General features: G+C 33.1%; 3 protein-coding genes across 3 annotated transcripts in view; all 3 read right to left on the reverse strand.

Annotated features, from left to right (window-relative positions):
• Window positions 1-14,014: 14,014 nt before the first annotated feature.
• LOC21386550 lies at window positions 14,015-18,178 on the reverse strand. The gene is made up of 13 exons (XM_010096656.2): window positions 17,995-18,178; window positions 17,500-17,633; window positions 17,324-17,385; window positions 16,901-16,951; window positions 16,774-16,800; window positions 16,540-16,644; window positions 16,218-16,325; window positions 16,039-16,110; window positions 15,835-15,885; window positions 15,570-15,632; window positions 15,316-15,440; window positions 14,973-15,150; window positions 14,015-14,822 (listed from the first exon to the last, which is right to left on the reverse strand). The coding sequence occupies exons 2-13, from the start codon at window positions 17,597-17,599 to the stop codon at window positions 14,121-14,123; spliced, it is 1,644 nt and encodes a 547-aa protein (XP_010094958.1). The 5' UTR covers window positions 17,600-17,633; window positions 17,995-18,178; the 3' UTR covers window positions 14,015-14,120.
• A 62-nt stretch (window positions 18,179-18,240) lies between these two features.
• LOC21386552 (leucine-rich repeat extensin-like protein 1) overlaps window positions 18,241-25,361 on the reverse strand; it is an 8,848-nt gene continuing 1,727 nt past the window's right edge. Inside the window, exon 2 of the mRNA XM_010096658.2 lies at window positions 18,241-18,287. Coding sequence (XP_010094960.2) covers window positions 18,241-18,287 — 47 coding nt within the window. The remainder of the gene's footprint in view (window positions 18,288-25,361) is intronic.
• LOC21386551 (conserved oligomeric Golgi complex subunit 8) lies at window positions 19,075-23,665 on the reverse strand. Its single transcript, XM_010096657.2, has 12 exons — window positions 23,287-23,665; window positions 23,014-23,166; window positions 22,558-22,706; window positions 21,908-21,985; window positions 21,699-21,792; window positions 21,516-21,590; window positions 21,041-21,337; window positions 20,550-20,617; window positions 20,384-20,438; window positions 20,085-20,223; window positions 19,745-19,929; window positions 19,075-19,651 (listed from the first exon to the last, which is right to left on the reverse strand). Exons 1-12 carry the CDS (start codon window positions 23,407-23,409, stop codon window positions 19,355-19,357), a joined length of 1,713 nt encoding a protein of 570 aa, XP_010094959.1. The 5' UTR covers window positions 23,410-23,665; the 3' UTR covers window positions 19,075-19,354.

Here is a 25,361-nt window from a genome sequence, read left to right on the forward strand (position 1 = left end):
CTTTTACATGATTTTTAGTATTGTGAATATATAATATTTAATCAGTTGAATGAAATTACCACTTATATATATATATATAAATTCGATCAAGAAGAGGATAGGGTATTTTAGAACTAATTAATTAATTGAAAACAAACCAAAGTATACTGCAGAATAATTGAACCCTAAATAATAGTGATTGTCTCACATTATTTCCATATAACTTAAAATGTCACAAAACTATAAGTTGTAACGTTCTTGGTACCTTCGTCATAGAGATCTTCATTTTTTAACTGTTTAAATCCCGTTTACTCATATGGTAACACCTATTTGATTAGTAATGTTAAAATGTTACCCTTATTAACTAGTCACGTGACCCACATATAATTAACCTAATAAATTAACACCGCGATCCAAAAGCATCAAAATTTCAATTTATATATAATAACCTTGAAAGATAATCTTTTTGAATGAAACTCATTTTTTTGGACAATTTGCTTTTTTTAGTAATATATACATCTATTAAATTAATGACGCGTGCTACATTAACACGAAAAAAATATCACACATACCCATATTGCCATTAATTCGTACATGGCCTCTCCTACTCCTCCTCTTCAGGCTCTTTCTTTTTTTCTTTTTTTTTTTTCCTTCTTATTATTATTTTTTAATTTTTTAATTTTAAGTAGAAAGTGACCCGGTTGAAATAGTCCGCAGAGATGGGGCACGACAATTTCTGGCAGTTTGAATGTGGGGATGATACTGAGACACCTCCACTCTCGGCCAATGCATGGAGGGTTGCTAGGCCAGGGAGACATGTGATAAAGCACGTGGCTTCTGCTTCAATTGAAATGATCCACATAATATTACATCTTACATGTATGGTTGGCCTTGAGTTGGCAAAAATAAAAAAAAACACGACAATCCATATAACTACTGTGATGTGAGGATATTATTAATACATTTTAGCTGCATTAATTCTAAAGATCTTTTTTCATATTTATATTATATTATATATTTTATTATTTTCTTGGAATTATCATTTTTCTTGTTTCTCTTTTCTTTTCCTATGTTATTATTAATTTGTTGCCCCATGTGATCATAAAGTTGGCACGACTAATCTGCCAAACCAATAAAATAATTCTTTGGCGCATGGTAAGTTTTTCAGCTAGCTTTTTCCTCAAAAATTGGCTTGGCATGCACAAGAGCAAATATATATATATAGAGTACTAGGCCATGTTAAAGGGCGTGGTCCAGACTCCAGGCTTGGACATGCATAGTTAATGCTATATATATATATATAATATGTGATAAAATTAGAGAATTTATCTTTAAAAATATATAAGTTTGGACTTTTATTCCTTATTCTTGATAAATATCCCGTTAGTGTAATATTTAACTAAAAAGATTATAAATCAAGAGTAAAAGGTAAAAATCATAAACCATACACTTTTAAATAGTATTTGTCAAGATTACCCTATATATATATTATTCAAAAATAAAACTAAAAGAAACCCTAATATATTTTCTTTCTCTGAAACAGTACTGGAATCTGTGGTACACTTGGTGAAAGAGTCTTTGATGATCACTTGACTTGGTTGAAAAATGCACCCTAGCCATACAATATGGACGGCCATACATATATATTGGACCACACACAAGTATTCTCTGATACACCCAACTGATTGATACCGAAGACTGAGTAAGAATGATTCCCAAAGCAATATCTCTCTCTGATTTACTTTCATAGAGCCATTCAAAAAGATCATGAAAAAAAAAATCACCTACACGTCATTAAGGCGTTGAAATATATATATATATATATATACACTGTGTGTGTGTGTGTGAATCTATAGAGAATATTAATGACCAGTGCCGATAATGATGTATAACATTATTAAAAGTTTAGAAAATAAAACGGATATATATAAAATAATTGTATCAGATTGAGATTGAGACCTATTTTCAACGGATACATGTAATTGGAATTGGAATATATCACTCTGGTAATACGCTTTGAGTCACATAAAATTTATTAGCTAACCCTGGAATGACATTTGGCAGAATTTTAAAGGTCCAGGTGCCATGCTTGGTTGCCGAAAGCAGGTGCAGAAGATAGGATGCAACATGCCAAGTAGAACCCCACTAAAGTTCTCTTCGCCTGCCATTAAGGTTGCCCTAAAGAAAAGTGTTCATACGGCGGAAGAGAGAAGAAGATGCTTATCATAATTGGCATTGCAAGTGGTTCTCTTTCTTTTTTTTTTCTTTTTTTTCCTTAAGGATAAATAGTGTTCCAAATCAAGGAAATATATACACTAATACAGACTCAAATATTCCACAATATAAGGAAGTTTAATCCCGTTCATATACAGGTTCTATCAATAAATTCTAATAAAATGTATAAAAGATCAAATATGCAGCGAATTTCAATAACAAGAAGTTTGAAGAAAAACACTAACAATCGAGCACACATATGACTCTTTTAACAATAAAAAATACACGCACAATGGGGAGCAAGTGGTTCTCTTTTTTGAACAAATGCGCGTATCATTTGTTCTATTTTATTTCAAAGCTTGTTGGAGTTATGTTGTAAGCATACACTTTCTCTAACTCCCCACTCCCAAAAGGGAAAGTCTAGAACATATTAAACAAATACCCACTTCCCAAATGGGAAATTTTACTGTGTTTTCCACTTGTACATACCACTTAACTTGTTATAATTTGCGGACTAAAATCCTTGCTAGTTGGTGGCTAAATGATAAGATGATCGAGCTAGCCCCGTCCTATCATATAATTCATAAATATGAGATATATAATATATATGTATGTGTGTGTATGACTTGATCTAATCGTGCATCCTACATATGTACGCATGCAATATTTTATTAAATTCGTCGGCGCCATTTATAATGAATAGCTAATTAATTAAAACTTTTGATCATCATATATAATTGATTATAAGCAAACTAAAGCTTGATTTGGCTAACTTTGTTGAATCATGACGGTGAATGGGGAGCACGTATGATGGATCTATAATAGAAGTGCGATCAGCCAACGAAAATGTGGTTCCATTAATATTGACCCATTTTGTGAAAAGTATCATATCCAATATTCTCTCGATCGTCTGATTATTACATATTCTAAACACGGAATGTAGAAAAGCCATGACGTCCGGCGAACAAAGCAACCATAATTTGTACTGTAGATATATGTACATTATACAGGTGGGAAAATTTTCAATGCTAATTATTATGTAGTATTTGCATAATTACCAATTAACTAATATAAAGCATATATACTTTAAGCTGCTTTAGCGGCGCATTAGATCTTTTGGGTGGGATAATTTGTGTCCATGAGGGTCTGTTGAGCCTTCATTGGTTGATGCCTTTGAAAGCATTTTTCCCTTTTACTTTCCCATTACACTTTTTTCCAAAGGGTGGGGGCCTGCCATTATACTTCTTTGTATTAAGCTTGTTAATTGTCTTTGCATGATTAATTAATAAACTAATGAGGATTATTAGGGGCACCTTCGCATGTATCTTTTGCAGAAATCTAATGATCAATTACATCTTGTTTTTGTGGATATTCAAAGCATGTACCCTAACCGTTTTTTTTTTTTTTTTTTTTTTTTTAAAAATTTTGGGGGGGGAAAATTTTTTTTTTTTTTTTTTTTTTTTGAAAAATATTGGCAGGGCATAATATTGCTGTGCATGTGATTTTGATGACAATAATATTTGAGACTTTCAAAAGAACTTGACTCTCTTCCTCTTTTGCTTATATTTGTTTCTATTTTGGCTATTTTGTTTATGCATACGGCTTCCTTCTAGTTGTTATATATGTTTTCTTTTTGGGAAAAGTATTTTCTTATGTTATTGAGTGCTTCCCTAGATAATTTGAAAATAGACATAAATGAAAAATGTCAAAATTTACCAAGAATTACCGAGCAAAAAAATTATATCATTCTCTCGATTTTTTTCTGAAGAAGTTATCACGCCTCAAAACATGAGTTATTGACGTGAAAACTTATTTAGAAATTAAACATGATTAAGAAGGTAATTAAACATTTAATAATGTTAAAATTAATTTCAAAGATAAATATATATAAGAATTTCTAAACAAACCCCACTATTTTAAGAAAATTAAGTTTCAGGAAAAGTGAGGTGGGTTTCACAAAACCCTAATAAAACAAATTTCAAAATTAAGCCTTTGACATCATGTCAAGTTTCCCCAAAGGAATTCCATATTGTAGCATACATAAACAAGATAAATAGTTGAATATAGACATCAACCATAGTTTAAGAGTATTTAAGTTTACAATCCATTAATATATATATACCTTAGTAATAATCAATGAGGAGGGAAGTAAGTTACAACTCTTCACTTCTTGTGTTCGGCTCACCTCACCAGTAATCTTTGTCTACTCGGCACTACTTCTAGCTTCACCTAGGAGGGGTTTAGAACATTGAAAACAGAATAAACAGTAGCGAAAGGCCCAATATAATATAATTTTATAAAACTTTTTCAATTTAAAGTGTACACGGTCTGAACAAGTCGTTCGGAACCAAACATCCTTTTATGAAAGGAAATAATCGTAAATCTCAAAATTTCATGTTTCAGTAAGTAATTTCACAAGATTATGATGAATCACTTACCTTATCGCAAAGCCATGATATCACCACCGAAGTGGCCCGTATGGGTTTCGGGACCTGCCTCCAAGGATATGATCTTCATACCCCAATCTCTAGGCCATCATGCGTTTTACCATTTCTTAAAATATCTTATTTCAAGAAAATATTCCCTTAAACTCTTCTTTAAAACTGAACAATGTCAAACATGTTTTGTCTTTAAAACATTTCCATAAGCCAATAACATTTAAAACAATGCTAACAAGGATATGGTCAAGAATATCATACCTCTTAGCAATTTAGTCTACGATAACTTCACGTTGTCCAACCGTCTATTCTTAAAGCCCCACGTCCGATTGTGCTACTAGCTTTGTCATCAAAACAACGGTTTAGAGTTTAAACCTCACCTCTAAACAATCTAGCTTAATTATATATAATTGTATCATACTAGTATGCCTTGACTCAAAACTAAAATTTATAAATAACTTCATGATCCAAGTTGAGGTTTTTGAGAATTTGAACTAAAACAAGAAAATTAGAGTGGAGTAGGGATTAATATGGTTGATTCACTCACTTTGAGTTCCCAAATGGGGTTAATTTGGTTTCCCATAGAAATTTGGGTCAAACACAAGTTTTTAAAATATTTTAAGGCATTTCCCATGTTAACTGGTCGCCCGATGACAGATAAGTGCAACACCACCAGTTGACTAGTGGTGCCTGGTCCGGTTGCCCAGGGCGGTCGACTGGGGGTGTTCTGCAGGCATAAAAATATATGTCGAATCAGTGAGGAAAGTACTACAAATATGCATTTTCGAGTTCGATTTCAAGATAAATTCATTGGAATTCTAAACATTTCAACAAGATCAAAAAACCAAAAACCCCCAAATTTAAACATGAAATCAACTACAATTCATCTCAAAATCAAGTTTAAACCAAGAATTCCTCAAACCAACCAAGATCAAGTTTCACCAAAAAATAAATCCAAAATCATGAGTTGTTTCTCAAAGAATTTTACCTCAAACTTTCCTTTGGTGGTGAAAACTTCTTGGAAACCCTCTTTTGTTCAAATCTAAGTCCAAACTCCCTTCGAGAAAGTGACAAATTTGAGAGAAAGATAGAAGGAGAGAGGCGAGTGAAGGAGAAAGAGAGATGAGGAGAGATCTGAGAGAGTGTGTGTGCTACGGTGAGGGAGAGGAGAAAAGAGAAAAAGTAAGAGAAAATAAAGAGAGAAAAAAGAAAGAAGATGAACATAAAAAGATATTTTGAAGTGTAGGTAAGAAAATGTGTTTTCACATACTTCTAGGGTAGAATTGTGAATATTGAAAATAATTAAAATTCCTTGAAAATATTTAAAACTTGTAGATAAGAAAATATTTAATAATCACGATTAATTAAGAAAATTAAATTAGACACACTAATACATCATTATTAACATAATTAAACTGTCTTAATTCTTCTTGTTGTTATAGAAGTATGCATTAATGAGACATTAAAAAAGATATTATTCAAAAAAATCGACATATATACCTAGTTGATTGGAATTGAGAAAATTGAGTTTCTTTAAACATAAGATCAATTTATTACGGAAAATTGACTTTTATAAATAGTTACATTTAGCAATATCTAGATTCAATTATATTTATTGTCTATTTACTATTTAGAAAATATCTTGATTTTAGGAGGTTTACTTGATAAACTTGGGTAACTTATCTTATTATTTAAATATAATTTATATTCGTAGGAGTCCATTTATAACGCTCCTTACATATTACTAAACCTCGTTAAATTATTTTATACTCTTCATTCTTTAATTTTTCTTCTCTAATTTTCAAAATGGTATTAGAGCATAATAACTCAAGCAAAGAATAGGTCCTAGTCACCACCCCAATTGACTCTTTTTTTTTCAATGCAAATGCTAATACCAATTGTGTATATTTCGAATCAAAAAGTATGATATAATATGTTATTTTCATTTTTAGTTCGATGTAAAATGCTATTTGAAATGTTAAATATACTTTTTTTCATAATCAGTAAGTTTTGAAAGTTGCAAAAGTAAACTATTATTTTTAAAATAATTAAAAAATACAAGAGTTGTAATGATTATATGAAAACTGTGTTTGAAGTTGGTTTTGTTTTTCACGTTTTTTGAGAAATAAAAAATGAAAATGGAAGAGAAACGGTGTTTGGCACAATTAAAGATAAAAAAACAGAAATGAAAATGATTTTTTGGTTTAGTGTAAAATAGGAGAGAAATGAAAAACAACTTTTAGTCGTTTTTCATTTTTTATTGCCGTTTTCTCCTCTCTCGAGCACAGAGTGAGAGAGAGATTAATGGATTTTTTTATACTGAAAACAATCTCTTGATAAAACTACCAAACGCATTTTCAAAAATAATTTCTGTCTAAGATTGAAAATATTTTCGTTTCCATTTTCATACAAAAAATAAAATCATTTTGGAATGAGTTCCAAACGCACCCTAAACATTTCAACCAATAGCAATCAAATGTCAAATTTTCCATATGATATACTTAGTAGGGAATTTATCACAAAGTATAGCATATGAAAAAATTTGGTACAACATTGCTAAAAAATAAATAAATAAATAAAATTGGCACAACAAATAACATTGTATTAGAGAATATTTTTTACACTCAAATACTAAATTTGTAATTAACACATTAATTATACTAATGCTCTAATAGCTCCAATGAGTAATAGCTCCTCGTCACCACCTTGATGATTGACGCTCCTTTCTTGTGCCTTTGACGATTGTCGTCCCTTTTCCTGGCCCCTGAGTCCAACTCTTACTGCCGCTCCCATTGTCGCTCATGTCTTTCACATCCAATGCCTAGTTTCAACCAGAGCTACATCTTATATATGGCCGCATACTAGGGAAAGTTAACTTTTATACATAACCAATTAATCATCTTTAACAATAGTTTAAGTTTAATTGTATTTATTATCAATTTAGGGTTCATAAAATATGTTGATTTTGAGAGATTTAATAGTATTGAGAAACTTACCGGTTTGTGTAATTGTAATTTGTATTTATATAGTGATCATTCATAGTTACAAGTTTGTTTTCTATCTTTTCCTGACTCTTAGTCCGCGAATTTGATATATTACCGAACTGCAATAAATCTTCTAATGATTTTCTTTCGTTTTATTTTTAAACTTTAATTTTTGAAAATTATGCTTAAAAAATATCAAACTTTAGTTCTGTAATCCTTTAATTCTTAAGTATAGCAGTTCAGAATTAGATTTTTTTATGGGTTAAGAATTCAATTTTTTAAGTACGAAAGAAGTACAATAATGAACATAAAAATAATTATTATCCATCATAATGTTAAGTATAATAGGTAAAGAGTTTCATGGTGGTCCTCCAAGCTAATTCACCCTGTAGCAATTATGCATCTCGGTAAAATTATTCTCTCTCTCTCTCTTTCTCTCTCTCTCTCTCTCTCTCTTCAAGATAAGCCTAAACACTGAATATGGCAGCGGATAGCTTGGGCAGATAGTGGAGCAAAGGAAAGAAAAAGCGATATATATATGGTTGAGAAAAGATCAGGCCAGGGAGATGATGAAGAATGGGACGCAAAGATTGGGAGATCAAAAATTTAGAATCACAAGACGCATTGGTAACAGTAACTGCTCGATCTCAATAAATGATGAGCCTGTGACTGTGGTAATTAGGTTTGTATGCATAAGGACGCTGAAGATTAAACGAAAAGCAAAAAATAAAAAATAAAAAATAAATAAATAAATAGAAGATAAAGTTTTCTAGACGACTTCTTTTGCTTTCTCTCTCTCTCTCTCTCTCTCTCTCTCTCTCTCTCTCTCTCTGTGTAAGCTGCTTTTCTGTAAATGGGAAATAAAATATTGGAGAAGGGCCAATAGAAGATAAACCCCACATTTATTCCATACGTGAAGGAACCCTCTTCTTTCTTCTTTGTCCGTCTATATAAAGACCAACATACCTTCACTGCTTCCCCACACAAATATCAAAACTAGTCCAAATTTGCAAAATACTTGTTCCAAGTTAACGGAACAGCACTAGGATTAGCTAGGGTTTCTATTTGGGATATCATGAGAGAGTTTTTGTCTGGCGAAACTACAGCAAGCAGATTTAAAGTAGTAAAGCCCCTTAATTTAAAAGAAATATGGTAAGGGAGGTGACAGAAGAGAGTGAGCACACATGGCATTTTCTTGCATGAAAGTTCATGCTTGAAGCTATGCGTGCTCACCCTCTATCTGTCACCCCACCACCAACCTCTCTCTTTCTCTCTCTCTCTCTCTCGTGTTTTTTTCTTTTTAATTTTTTGCCTAATTTTTTGAATTAAGTTTAATCTAATTTGTATATGTCATATATGAATTAAGTGTGTGTGTATATATATATGGAGGGTTCTTAATTTCATCTTGATTTGAGACTTTTGGTATAGTACATCTCTTTTTCTAAACCTGTTTGAGAATCAACGTTCGTTATCAATATCTGGTTTGCAGGGAGGTTCATGAGTTTGTTTTAAAGATTTTATATGCGGTTATTAATGGATTTTTTCTTTTTTTTTTTTATTTGTGTGTCTTTGTTTTGTTTGGTCATCTGAACGTTGGACTCTAAAAAATCCCTAAACCCCTGGATCTGATATGCGCCAGGAGTACTGAGTCAAACCCTTGCAGAACTTTGTCAATACATGGTGCTTTTTAATACATACATAATTGAAATATGTATATATGTATATGTTTGTGTGTGTGTTGTGTAGATCTGTATTAAAGGGGTGCCTTAAACTCTATGTGCAAACTCGATTAGGGTACGGTTAGAACTGCTAATCATTAATTAGAGATTTGTAGTTTTATTTTGTGACATATTTCAGTCCATGATGACAGATCTCAGGCAAGTGAATCTTGGTCTTTCAAGCAAATAGATTATATAGATACATAAATAAAGGTAAATATCTTGGCGATCATGGACCTATCTTTTCCCCTAAAAAGCCTAGGGGTTTTGATCAGGCTACAATGTTTCAAATGTATGAAATCATCATATTTTGCTTGTACCAGTAAGAAATGGTTAATTTTGGCCGTGCATTAAGAACTGAACAACAGACACACCGCACACATATATAAACTTGAGGCCTATCCTTAGTTTGTATTATATATCTTGATTTTAGCCCCTTTTTTAGTATTCCTATTGTTTGTTAGTTATTATTTCCTTAGAAATTAGCTATTGCTGATGTATAGTTATCTCTCCTTTTTTTCATTTCCTTTTTTTAAGTCAATACTATCTCCATTGTCCAAGGAACTACTAATGCCAATTGCATATTTAGCTACAAAAAGTGTGATAATGGTATATTTGATATGTTATTTTCATGTGTGCTCCAATGCATAATGCTATTTTAAATGCTAAATCAACTTTATGTGAAATCATTAAGCTTTGGAAGTTGTAAAAGTAAACTTTTAATTTAAATAATTTGAAAATGCTTATTTTTAGCATTTGAGTAGGAAAATCATTCTCCAAAACAATACTATTTTTTGTACTAAATTTATCATTTGCAATTGGTGGTAAATTTTCCTCCAACAATAGCATGTGTTGAATTTAGCACAAAGAATAACATTGTTTTGGAGAGTTATTTTTCTACCTAAATGCTTAAAATTTAGCATTTCTTTGGAGATGCTCTAAGAGAACTTGAGAACATTTTTACATGTATACATATATATACTCAAATAACCTGAGAATAATTTTATCTGGTCTTTTATTGGTGTTATTAATATATTTAAGTTGGACTAGAATAACATCTCTCTCTTTAGGCAAACAAATCTTTTTTAATTTAGAGAATAACTAGGCTTGAAAACCCCATTTTGAAAAGGTTCCTTAATCCATTAATGTTAATTTCATCTTTGACTGTTATGTTCCTTTTTTTCCTTTCAATTTTTTTCTGAGGTATACAGGTTCCTGTTTCATATCAATTCAGCTAGTAAGGTATGCATGTACTCGTCTAAGGAGGGGATGAGATCAGTACAAGACAACGAGATGCAAGTTTATTTACCAACCTATATGATTCAAAAAAATTTCCCAGCACAGGATCGTATGGAGCTCTTCTTAAAGTATAATATTTTTATCATATGTATGTGTATAAGTGTATATATATGTGTGGCGATACATGAAAGACCAATTACAAACTTTACAGTACTTTGTAATAATCTTCTATATATGCCAAGCCAGAGAAGAAATTTGTAATTTTCTTTCGTATGAATAGATTATAAGCAGAAGCTTTCTTTTCTTTTTTTTTTTTTTTTTTTTTTTTTTTATCAGGCCTTTGAGGCAATTCATGATTTGTAATCCTAATTAAATAAATCCATTTTTTCAGGTTTTTCAGTCTGTTCCTTGTATTAATCTCCACTGCGTTTCTTTTCTTTTTCTTTTTTCTGTCAGAGTTGCATATATCAAGTTATATATATATGTATATATATATATATATATATTGATCCATGTCCCAGACTTCAGAGGCATGGATAAGCTGATCAAGACTAGTTTATCCAGTACTTTATAAACTGATCAGTCGAAGAACTAATATATATGCACTTAATTTTGTTTCTCAGCCAAGGTCTTGTGTGTTTCTTTCTAATCCTATCCCTTTCTAATATTTTAACTTGTGGAAGAACTGTTTTAAAGGCAGTTTCCTATAATAATTTGCAGTGAAGAAAATTAAGCTAGCGCTGTAATAATTTGGTTATATATGCCAAAACACAAACTACTTACCATACTTTTTTTTTTTGCCCCCTAACCCTAGAACTATAATGGAATTGGGGCCAATTTTATTTCGAAAAAACCAAAAAAAAAATTAAATTAGTAAGACCGGTTTTTGTTTTTCGTGAAACCTTAAAAGTGGAAAAGGTTTATTGAACTTACAATAGATAATGTGATTTAAATATTCAAAACCTGCTTTGTAGGTTAGGTGTTTCTGCTTACTGCTATGATCCTAGGAAGGGGTGCTATATATAAATATATATATATATATATATATATATATATGAGAGAGAGAGAGAGAGAGAGTTGTTTATCATCAAGCTAGTTAGGTTGGCTTCAATCATGCCGATGAGGATGCGTGGTTAGAGTCTAGAGATCAGAAAAAAGATATTTCAACAGTATATAGTACAACCTACCCTCATCGGGGACATGTTTCCTTTTTTTTTAAAAAAAAAAAAATTTGATATGATTTTAAATACATCTAAAAAACTGGCCTCGTTCACTTCGCTGAGTCGAGTTTAGAATTCGAGTTTTTCTACAGTAAAAAACTTTCACAAACAATCACATATAACTTTTTTCTTACAGTAAAAAATTCTCACATAAAATCACATATCAACTCAAATTTTAAATTTAAATCAGCGAAATAAACGGAACAGCATGCACAATTATTCCATCCTAAGAAGATCCAAAAATTAATCTTCCTATACAAATAGAGCCTTGAGGTACATAGTACAACCTATGTACACTGTCCCTGAAGAAGTACATATCGGAAACATGGATAGGTGGAAACCGAAAGCCCTCTATAGCATGATATTTCAACAGTAATTTTGTTCAAATTAGTTACCGATTTAAGGCTGTGGATAGGAAGTCAAGGGACCAATATTTCAATTCTAACAATGGAAGTGCACATTAGCATGATTTGTATCATATACATCAAAATCAAAGAATTTTTTCAAAAGACGTAAAAAGGACATTATGTACTTTTATGGCCAGTGTTTTGAAAGAAATTAAACTTTAGTACACACCCGGAATTTGAAGGAATGAAAGTGTACGCGATCTGACAATTTACTACTTTAGTTGCCTTATTTTGTTTTATAGCTAGTGAGTTTTGTCAAAAAAGAAAAAAGAAAAAAGAAAAAAGAAAAAGAAATCACTATATATCTTTTGTTTTAAAAGAATATAGTAAATTTTACGCCTTCAAAGACCACTTAATAAAACTATGAACATCCCTGAATAATCTAAATAGTTTTTTTTTTTTTTTCTTTAAGTCAATCTAAATAGTTCTATAATTAGCAAAAAATAAAAACTGTAATTAATTTAATTTCAAATTTACTACAACCATCACAAAAAAATTAGTACAAACTAAAATCGTTAAATTAATTGCAACCAACCAAACTCCTGCATTGCAAAATAATAAAATAAGGCTAGCTTAATTGGTGTCTAGTGTATGTATAAGTTACTTTTACTGTTTAAATCGTGGGTTAAGTCTTAGAGGAAGCAATAATAATAAAAATAACAATAAAAAAAAGAGCTCATGTTTGACCAATTTTTGTTTCTGAAACTTTTGCTTCCTGACATGTTTCAAAATTTTCTCAAAAATTAATGACATGTTTAGTTCACGTATTTAAATTAGTTATTTTAATTTTAAAATTTAATTTTATAAAAGAATCACTGGCAGAAATTTTTATAATTCAAAATTTTTACAAGAGAAAAGTACTATAATAGAATTAAAATCATGATTTCAAACACGTGAAGCAAACAAGTCTTAAGTATTGAATAACAAAGCAAGTACAACTTTCAACTCCGGTCATTAGGTTTAAATAGCCAATTTGTTATTTTAGAAATACGGGTTTGTTCGGTTGCATTTTTGAGTTATGATGACTTGAGTGTAGATTTTAAGTTGAATTTGAGTTATAACTTAAGTTAAAGTTGTAACTTGAGTTTGTGTTTGGTTGTGTACATTTGAGTTATGGTTTGATACGAGAATCTTTTTGAGTTTGTGTTTGGATGGGTCAAAACTTAAGCTTGTATTTAAATAGTATTTTAATAAAAACTCAATAATGATGAAAAATTTTAATAGGGTATATGAATAGGATTTTATTCGTCTCTTCGTTGTGAACACATAAAAAAAAGAATCATCTTAATCAGGATTAAAATGAAAAAGTTATAACGTTTTTAAAAATAAAAAAAAATATTGTTCATTAACTTTCACATTTTTAACTATTAATTTTAACTATTAAAATAACTTTAAAAAATCATGAAAAATTCAAAATTTGAAAGGAAATAAAAAGAAAAAGAAAGATATCGATGAAATTAACTTGAGTTTGAGTTTAGGAACTTAAATTGAAGGGGAAACTTGAATTCAGATTTTAACCCCAAACTCAAGTTAAAATTTAAGTTAAAACTCAAGTTCAAACTCAAATTTTACAAAAGAACATGAAGTTAAATAAAATTATAACTTGAGTTCAAACTTTTTTTTGAATTTGGGTGCAAAAGACAAGGCCATATCATATCCCAAGCGTATAAATGATATAGGGAAAACTCCTACTCCACACTTGATTTAGCCTAAAGACCGAGAAAGGTATTAGAGAAACCTTCTTCTGAAAATTAAGCAAAACATCCATTTAACACAATCGCGCAGAGAATGAGGAACAAAAAAAATGTAGTGCCAGTGCATTCAACGGAATATTTAATAATTCATGTTACAAGAAACGGATATAGAATTCTCAAGTGTCTTACTCCTATAGTAGAACAAAAAATAGAGAAAAAACGACAACCTACTCCATACGAAAGTACAAGATATTTAATGCTGTACTTGGGAGATTCTCGGGTCCATTCTCTGAGAACCAGGAGTTTATGATGTTTTCTGATGCACCAGAAAAACTTTCCGGCCACTTATCAACAAGCCTGAAACCAAATTTTGAAGCAGTAGAAAGCAGAGATGGCTCATCCACGCGGCGTATAATGTGACACAGAATTAATGCAGGTTCCTTGTCCTTACTAATCCCTTCACTAGACAAAATCAACTCTTTCGCAGTCGCAAATAGGGACGAAATAGCTTCAGCGATGTAAGTCACATCTGTGCCTATGATGATATCAAAACCTCTATTGTTTATTTCCTTAATTGCTCCTATGTGGTCCCTATTCCCCCACAGTAATCTCCTAACAAGCAATTTGTCCAAAGATGGTGGTTCAAGATTTGAAGTGACGTTTTGTGTCAAGAGATCAAGTGCTTTTGTATCTCCATCAGTGGCAATCACATGATCAGCATATTTAGCTGCAACCATAGAGCATATGCCCCCACAGCCAGACCCCAACTCTAACACCCTTTTCCCAGAGACAATGCTTGGATTTCTTGCTAAAACAGAAGCCACCAAACGAGCCGATTCCCATAACATCAGACCAGTAGATTTGCAGGTATGCTGGTACTCTCTCGACAGCCTTTCAATCTCGAAATTCAAATCTCCAAGCTCGATTATCTAGAGTACAACATAGAAAAATATAAAGAAGAAAATAGTAGCAAGTACAAATAGAATTAGAATTGAATGAATGCCAGAACAATGACAAAATAGCATACGCAACCTAGTTTGAAAAGCCTACGATAAGATAAAAGAAAGATGAAATCTTACCTCCTTATCGTGGGAGGGTGAGCTTCCAAACATTTCTGCTGCAAAACCTTCCGACAAATCAACCTCAACATTTTCCCCAGCATCCTTCAACATGTTCTCTTTGACTTGAACGCCAGCTTCATTATTGGCAGAGAGGTTGATGCCGTCTGAAATGTGGAATACTGCTTGAATCCATCGCCTAAAATTAAAGACAATTTGAACACCTAAATCCAATGAGGACGTTGCTACTATTTTAAGGAATCTGGAAATTATTTTATTATGTTTCCCTCAGTAGCTATTAACCTATGAGGTTAGATATGCAACTTTAAGGATTCTTCTTTATAGCACAGGCAAGATCATTTACCGGTTCATAATCAGCTTCCGTGACCGATTCTCAACTTGTTTACAACACAAGCCAAGTTCTTCAACATCAAATCCATTTTCTTTAAACATGCTTGTCAAGAACTCATTCGAAAAGTAGAAAGCACGCTGGAAAAAAAAAAAGGAAACACAGTCAAGCTAACAAATTAAGTAAAGCACTTAAATCATCATGAATATCTTCTCAATAAATTAATTAATTAATTAATAAACAAATGAATACTCACGCTTGACACTTACAGTTCCATCACCTCTGACATAAAAGTTTTCACTAATCTTTTGGTCCTTGCAGGTTAATCTCTCCTGCCAATGTGATATTAGTATAACCAAATCAAATATTCAGGAATAAGTATTCCAGTATAAGATTGGTTGTAAAAAGGCATCACATATCAAAACTCTTAATTACAGATTAATGATGGACTAACAGTAACTAAGACCTAACAAATAACTCAATCTTTAAAAATAAAAGGCCCTCGAGGGTAGAAAAAATACATTACAGATCAACCTGAGCAAGGTCACCAGTGGCATAGTCACGAAACAGCACATAACCACTTGGCTGGAAAAAAAAATGCAATATGGTTTCCACCATACACAGAAATACGTAATTAAATTAGAAACACAATTCCACATAAGAGAAAACTGAGAAGTTTGATCAATCAAACATAAAATACAAGGCAGATCAGAAGCTGCAAGAATGATTATCACTTACCTTAAGAACTTTCCTAATATTTTGCAACACTAGGGGCATCTTTTCTGGGGACACTGCAGACAGCACAAAAATCTGCTTAACAAGTCAGCCACTTCATAACAGGTCAATCGCTCAGTCAGTAGGTAAGTCTCTCTAAATGAGCTTGTGCAAATCAACAAAAATAACTGTTTTCCAAATACCATGGTTACAATATCCACCGACGATGGAGGAATGTTATCTGTCAGGTCATCAGCTGTCAGATCACACACAAATGCGCTAACATGTGAATCTGTGAAGTCTTTATGTGTCTGCAATTAGAAAAATTCAAATTCATTATGTCTTAGTCATCAGGGCTACATAGAGCCAACCCACTAAGAATACCAAATTAATCAAAGCTACACGAACCCAGATTGATTCTCTCTACAGCACAAACAAAGTTCCAGTAACAACAATCTTATAAAGGTATCAACTATCAAGAGTGAAATTCAATCGACATCTAAAGAAACAAGGGATGAAAAAAACCTTAACCAAGTTAACAGCTCTTGGTGAAAAATCACACGCATAGACAAAAATATCTGGGTTTGTTGCAACCAATGGAAAAATCGTGTTTCCAGCTCCACAGCCAACCTGCTTATTGCACAACACGTGTCAAAATCCCTAAATAAATCAAATCTAACACAGAGTTTAAAGACAAAGTTAAGCAACCATATGTTTCTGTGCCATGGAACCAAATTAAGATGGATCGGTTGTGCTTACCTCCAAAATGGTCTTTCTCCCATTTCCCTGAAAACAGAAAAATCATCATATATTCATATGTACTCAAAGAATTAAACAATTACACCGCACAGACAAAAACTAAATCCCATTTCAATTCCTAACTTACTGAGAAGTAATGACCCCATTCCTTGTCCAAGTAGTGCCGATCTTTAAAAAACTGATTACAAAGCAAGAGAATTAGAATACAACAGTTTATTGCCATTGTTAAGATAACATCTTAAAGCCAAATTAGCTAATTAACGTTTTAAGTTTAGGAAGAAAAGAAAAAAGAACTTGAAACTACTGCTTTCACCCTAACTTTCCATGGTAAGAGATGCTACGATTATCATCAGAAGATTGTAAAGAACTAAGGGCCAGTTTGGTTCTAGGACTTGAACCCATGATTATGATTATACTCTTACAAAAAAATTGAATAAAAAGGTTCCCCCCAATGGGTTCTGTTACAAAATTTGAATTCAGTATCAAAGTCACTGACTTGACCGTGTGAACCAAACAGGCCATAAGTTACAGCATGAGAAATCTAGCCAACCTTGTCTTGATGCTGCTTGTAGAAGACATCCCAATATTTCTTGGCATCTCTTTCGTACTTTTCTATAGAACAAAAACATATTTTTTTATCATGATTGTACACAAATGTACACAAAGAGAAGAACATCACATAATAATAAGTATGGGAAGTGGGGTCCATCAATTAGAGATACAAACCTCTCCAGAACTGGGAAACTCCAGTTGCAGAGGAAGAGTATATCTGTATCCTTGGGACTGGTTTTCCTTCCTCTACACCATTTTGCACATTAGATGCCATAGCCTCCCGGGCTTCTTTGGGGGACAAAATATATCTATTACGACAACCATAATTGGAACTTCAACAATCAGTAGAAAGCAAAAAAAAAAAAGAGGAGCTTTTTGCAGAATAATGACCGTGTTATGGTTTAATTTATGATAATAACAAGACTAAATCATAAATCATGCATAACTTTCAAAATGAATTTTTAGAGGAAAATTGGAGACAAAAAACAGAGATGGATATATGAATACAACAAAGGGTTATGGAGGAAATTTATCGTGGAACTTGCTGCAGAAAGTAGAGTTTTTTACGTTATATGAAATGGGCAAAAACCATGTGATCCTGGAGATGTACTATCCAAAAGCATCGAAAAGAAGGGGGAAACAGCAATGAATATAGCCAATGAGATATACCAAACACGGGAAAGAGAAAAGTGAGGAATCAGAAGCAGAGAAGATTGCTGACTCCGCAGGAACTTCGCACCTATCGGATTCCGCCGTGAGAGAGAGAGAGAGAGGCGAAATGGCAATTTACAAAGGTTATAGGGTTTTAGTTCCGACCGGCCAATTTTTTTTCCCCCTCCCTTTGATGAAAAAACGTCAATCGCTCTCTCTCTCTCCCCTGTATTGCTTCGAACATAAAAACGACAATACATAACTTCACGACAAATATGTGGAAAACGACAACAAAAAAGTAGACGACAACACTGGACTTAAACAATAAAACGACACTGGGAGTTAAACGGCACAAAATCGAAAACGACAGCGAATAAGAAAGTAAGGCACGACAAGGAAAAAAGAGAAAAAAACGACAAAACATAGAAAATTTAAAAAATAGAAAGGATAGGGTAAAAGTAAAAACAACGACAAGAAAATAACGAAAACGGAAAGGACAAAAAGTATAGCATAAATAAAACGACAGGAACCATGAGAAACGACTGAAAATAAAAAACGACATAACAAAAAACGGCAACAAGAACGGTAAACGCGTAAAACATGAAGGAAATGACTACAAAGGAGCAAATGACTACAAAGAAAACTTAACCGACGACAAGGAGAAAACGACATAAAAATTAAATAATTAGGAATGTCAAAGGAAAATAGGTGCAAAGACATCAAGAAGAAAACAAGACATCAGAGTAAGAACAGCAAATGAGAGCACCTGAATGAATAAAAGACAACAAGAGGGGCGGAGAAAACGACAAATAAATAAAAACGACGATAAAATGAAAAAATAACAATCTTCTAACACAATAATGTTAACAAAGAAATTCAGTAACAACTGTCATTTTATTCACTTGGTGCGTACTTATTTCTTAATCCATTTATTTATTTTCTAGGACTCTATTACATGTTGAAAGAGATACCAAGCATGCTCCATATCCTTTGAATTACAATATTCTCATCCAATAATATATTCAAGGCAAAAATGCGGTAGTATATTGAAGTTACCGCATTCTATTCCACAAAGTACATGAAAATAAACCGGAAGAATTTCGGATAAGTAACCACTATTATGTCACCAAAAATGCGTTATAAACATTTATAACCAAATTGCTTCTCGTTTCTCTCTTTTCTCCCAGCAAAAGCTGCTGCTTGTTCCTATAACATTTGATTGTTGCAAATTTTCTTATCTCCTCGTCAGGCATAAGAATCACACGCAACTAGCAACATCAAATTTTGCATTTAAAAAAAATATATATAAATGAATTATAACCTACAAAATCAAATTTTGATCCTTCCGTTTCAATTGCTTATGAGTTATGAGGGGGCCTCACGCATCACTGGACTTTTCATCGCTCGGTGAAGCAGAGTTTTTCTGCTCTCTCTCGTCAGCATTGGCATCCCCAGTTTGTTCAACAGAGGTGAACCCATTTTCCGCAGAAGGCACTTCACCATTCTCTGTTATACCTTTTCCCTCTTCATTACTGACCGGTTTTCTGAGCTCTCTTGATGAAGAAACTGTCAGCAGACGACTAACTCCATCATATAAGTTCTTTGCATCCATGATAAGAGCAGCCCCACCAGGGTAACAACGACCAAAGCATGTGGCACAATGAGGGTAAGCGACCTGCAGAAAAGTGCGTGTGGCGGTGCAAAGATTGTTTATGTCATTACAAACAGATGCAAGGTGGGAATCAGCTCATTTCGGAAAAAGAACTACCTCAATAAATGCCCGACAAAGTGAGAGGAAAAGTCCAGACTCATTCTCTCTTAGCATCCTAGTCGTATTGTATCTAAGTAAATAGTCAGAAACAGTCTGCAATCCCTTAATTAATTCTTGAGCCAGTACATGCTTTAAACTTATTGGGGCACAGGGGCGCAACTCATTCATTGCTGCAGATACACCTGAAGCCAAAACCTAGAGAGGTGAGTGCCAAAATTAAGATAGATATTTTCTTTCTATGTTGCAGCAATCTAGTCCGTCTTCCACGGAACTGTATATCGATAAATTAGGTGTGATGAGACACCCACTTTATCTCAGCTGAGAAACATTTACTTACCATTAACAAAGACAGCAAGTGGTGGGTGTTCCATCAGATAAGAAGGCGGAGTCACCTCCTCCTGAGTTTCTTCAACAACACTATTTGCTGGAAAACCAACTGCCGGTAGTGGGACCCAGCGATGTGAATCCAAGACCAACTGGAATGCATAACAATTGATTGAAAGATCAATGTACAAACAAACAAGTTTGTTTCTGGGTAGATAATGATTTTGCATTTTTTTTAGCTGAAGTAATCATGATTTGTTTGATTATTTATCATAGTAATACAAATTTAACATTCACCATTGGTTGGCTAACCTGAAAGTTCTCGACTGCTGTACTCATATTTTTTGAAAATAAGTTAAGCACTGCCCTGCAAAGTAACCAAATTCATATTTAAATGGAATCCAATATTACAATAATACCTTGTAAAAGGAACAAAAGAATATTTGTGTATGTATGTATGAAAAAACATAGTACTTACTCTTCAAAAAGTGGTGGAAGCAGCCCTCGAAAATCGAGTCCAACCCAACCAAGCCCCATAGTACAATACTGTCGGTAAAACAAACAAAGGATGTCAGCATAAAATTCTGAATGCAACAAAACTTCTGTTACTACTCTGAATTATCGTGTGCTAAAAGCAGGATTTGAATGCTGCAAACGATTTAAATTCAGTTTTGCTGGTTGCTGATAGTTCATGCCAGCGATGAAAATTCCAAAAGAGAATAAAAGAAGCTCCTTAGTAAAAGAGAAGGGAAAAAATAAAAAACAGCAGTATGAAAACAGAGCAGTAGAATCCTCTGCAGCATAAACATCATAAAATGCTATTTGTAATAATAGTCTGAGAATATGCATGCATGTCACAGGAAGTAATTGAGGTCTAGAACTATAGAGGATGACTGCATTCTGACATGTAATCTCAATCAAAATAGCTCAACATGTGATAGGGAAAATAACTAAGGAAAAGAAGCTTACCATGCATTGATCCAATATATTTGACAAAGATCCTCCTTCATTTATCTTTGGGAGCATGACTTTAAGAGTTTTAAGGTGTGAAGTGATCTGATGCATGGGCCAACTGAAGAGAAGCCCACCATCATAGTTTTCTTCACTTCCTGATGTATCATCAGCAAATATTGCGCGATATTGATTGACAACATCAAAGAGATGCATCCGATGACAATTGATCATCCCCTTTAAGTACTCATAAGCATTTCTTTGGTCAAGATCCTCAAGAATTCCAGAAAGCCATGCCTCCCGGCATCTCAGAAACTAAACCAAAAATTTAGTCAGATACAAAATGTTGAAGTATATGCAAAGAAAGAGTAACTGAGCAACCTTGAGCCCTAAAACAGCATACCCAACAAGGTGTTCATTTCATATGTTTATAACATGAGATATGTATTCCGAGTAAGCACCAAAAAGCATCTCTCAAATGTTACATTCTAACCTGCAAACGCATTTCATACTCGCTGAAGACTCCAATTCGACGCAAGTATCCGATAATCCGCAGGCATTCTGGTAACTGCAAGAAATAAATAAATACAACCACAAGAATATATAAACCGTCAAAACCATGTCTCTAAATGTAATCAAATTGCTGACTTGCTATTCCCACATAATGACAAGATACCTGAATGTTGGAACGAAGTTTCTGGAGAAGCTGAGAAAGAAGAGACTGGGTGGTCTGCCTCACTTCTGCAGCCAGTGCTTGAATAACTGGTAACCTTAGAGGATAAAACAGGAAGTGAATGAAGAGGAATAAAACCTCAGACTGTGGCTTTCATGCGGTTGAGAACTACTGGAAAAAGCATTAGAGGAGAATAATAGAGACAAACTAACTTGGGGTGCATAGTCGAGAGTTTGCCAACAAATGCTTCCAAGTCAAGTGCTTCATCATAATTCCCATTCCTTACACATCTGGGAAAAACAAGTGGATGTATAACTTTAAGAATTAAAAATTATAACTTTAAGAAAAATAAGTGGATGTATAACATAACTTTAAGAATTAAAGTTATAACTTTAAGAAAAACATCTAGGAAAAACAAGTGGATGTATAACTTTAAGAATTAAAAATTTCAAGGCAAAGCACGTCTCCTCAAGAAAATGGTATCAGGGAATGCAGAATGAGAAGAAAAATATTGCATACAGTACTCCTAAAGGAAAAACAAGCATAGGACCATTTTTATGTGCTCGCTTCGATAAAAATCTATAGAGTAAAAATATTCCCTAAATTCTGCAAGATAACCATCTAGGTCCCCAAAACAAGCTATGATTCAGTGGTTTCATGAAAAGACATTTTAAACAGAACAGCAACTGAATGCAGGGGCAATGGTAGATGTCTTTCTGTGACAAACAAAATCCATACAGTTCACCTGTACATGAAAGCATTGAAAGATAAAACCTTTCCATTTATGTCAAATGGATTCCAAAAAAGTAGACTAATATTTCAACATCCAAGAATAAGCTTGGTAATTTTCTCAAACACATACGTGTCCATGAGCTGAGGGATTTCGAGCAAGTCAAGCAAAGTACTATGATTTGCTAGCAATGTTTGGTTCATCTTCCTCTTTTCCAAAATCTGTTCTGCAGATTCGACAAACTCGGTACATCCAGATGTCAACTTAGGGATGTCAGCTATCTACAACGGAAACAATGATCCGTCAGCAGACACAAACCCAAACATTCAATCAAAGCCATCCAAATAATCTATCCTCAAAGAGACCTTCCAAACACAATGGAAGAGGTACGTTTCAATAATCGGGAATCGCTAACTAAGACTTTTCTCATAAATTACATAATGAAACTAAAACTAAACATTCAATGCATCAAAATCTCAAATGCAAAACATTTGCAACATCTCCGAAATAAGGCCGCAATAACGTCTGAAATTCAAGCTGCAAAGTTCAATTCGAAATTTTAATTCGAGATAAGAAATGCCGACGTACCATAGATTCAAGATGCTTGTCAATAGAAGTCACTTCCTCGCGAATCGCGAGCAACGCGTCGGCAGCAGAAATGAACGCTCGGTAATTATTCACCGCCACCTCTTGCATTTGCCTCCGAATTCTCTCGGCATCGACTCTGAGAAGCTCAGGTTCCTGAAAAAACCGAACAGCCAGAGCCATAGCCGAATTAACCACATGAAAAAAAAAAAGCAAAATTCGCACAGCGATCTCAGAGCTCAACAGAGTAATCACAGAGAGCGAAAGAAAGAAAACCTTGTGGAGGCGATCTAGGGTAAAAGACAGGAGCTCGGAGACGTAGGGTTGCTGTGAGGCGGAGGCGAGAGGGAGAAGACCGCCGACAGTCGAAGCCTCCTCCGCTGCATCCTCGAACTCCATGATTTGGAGCTCCGAAAATGGCTGATCTGTGAAAATGGAAGCGGCAATTAGGGCTTGGAAACTGGCAGGGTTATGGATCTAGCGGAATGGTGCATCAGCTCCTCGTTCGGTTCCTCTACTGTGATTCGGGATCTGGAATCTCTGGAACGATTTCTTGCGCTTCGCTTAGCCCGTTAGAGACGACGAGGCTTGGCCATGTCAGCGGCACGGGGGTTTCTGTGGGGCCCAATCTGTAAACTGAAATCAATCTAAAGTGATAGAAATTTGTGGCCGTCCAATTGGTATACTTTTCCTAAGTAGCTTCCGTCTTTATTTGGAATTTGGATGATGACATGATACTGGAAGTAGAGTACCTTTGGTTGGAAGATTCGTTCTCTGATTTGAATAATGGTTCATAATTTATTATAGTATTTTCTTTCATAAAAAAATATACATAAATTAAAACTAATTTTAATCTCATAATTCTAATCTATGAATCAAACGGACTTTTAGTGCTTTTATGTTGGGGGAAGAATGTTGACCAAAAAATGTGTATTTCCTTAGGGCCAAAAAAAAAAAAAACTTGTATTTCTTTTATTTTTTTTTATTTACTTTGACAAGTTTATGTCGTTTCTGACGACCAAGTCCGCCAATGTTTGAATTGAAAACATGTCGTTTCTCTTCTAGATGTTCGTTCTCGTTTTAGTAAATAACTATTTAAAAAATAACGCATCCTGTCATTTATGTCGTAAAAGAACTTGAAATTCCTCGTGCCGCTGTTTAAAACAGGAAAATACATGTCATTAGAATTAGAAGTTCCAAAATTTCTTGTCGTTTATAGGAATGTTTTGTTTTGCGATTTAATCCTTTCCTGTCGTTTATTGAGGAAACGACTCTCAATTCTTCTCTGAAATTTCACCGTGATTTAAGAACAATGCTATTTTTTTTTTCTTTTGCATCACGTCAAATGCTTTCACTAAATATAGTACTTGTAAAATTGCTAAACTTACTTTTAAAATGTAGTCTATATTTTTATCTCTTATTTTTAATTATATTAGTTAAAATTGAGATATTAATTAAGAGTAAATGAGTAAAAGGCCTAACATTTGTCTCCTTTCCTTTATCAACGTTTAGGCTAGTCATAATAACTATTTGATGTAAGTAATAGCATGGAATTGGCATTAAAAAAAAGATAAAAACCAGTTTTATCTTTAATTTTATTATTAGTAATGGAAAAATTAGCCAGAACACTCATTTCTTCAGAAAAAACTACATGCAGTTCAACAAAAATACTTCATGTGGTTTATGTTTGGGAATGGCCGTTGTGGACTTTTTGTTTAAAGTTAATCATTAAACGGTAATAACAAGAATATGGAAAGTGACATTACCTTAAAAATAACAAGCACAAAAACAATCCTTACAGAAACGATAACTATTTAAAAACGACAATAGGCATGGAAAAACAACATTAATAGTTTTAAGGCAATAATGACATTCTTGGAAAGTAAAAATTAACCTGAAAAATAAGAACATTGACAAAACGGACAGTAATCTTAAAAACGGTAATAACTAACCAAAATGATAGTTTAAAAAAACCGAAAATAACATTGTGAAAATACAACACTGATAGTTTAAAAAAATCAAAAATAGCATTGTGAAAGTACAACACTGATAGTTTAAACTTTAAAAGCGGTAACAATAATATTGAAAATGCGATGACCTAAAAAAGAACATGTATAAAACCGAAATTTAACACAAGAATATAACAAAAATAGCTTGAGAATGATTTATAGAAACAACAATTATTGGGAAAAAGAAAAGAAAAAGATAATATCCTCGAAAACGACATCAGCTGTTTAAACTTAACAACAGTGATCCCCAAAAATGGCAATAACCTCATAGATTGGAGGAAACGACATTGATAGCAAAATTAACAGCAATCTCAAGAAACGGTAATATATATATATATATAT

The sequence above is a fragment of the Morus notabilis genome, unplaced genomic scaffold (genome assembly GCF_000414095.1).
Source record: "Morus notabilis unplaced genomic scaffold, ASM41409v2 Scaffold2467, whole genome shotgun sequence".
Taxonomy (NCBI): domain Eukaryota; kingdom Viridiplantae; phylum Streptophyta; class Magnoliopsida; order Rosales; family Moraceae; genus Morus; species Morus notabilis.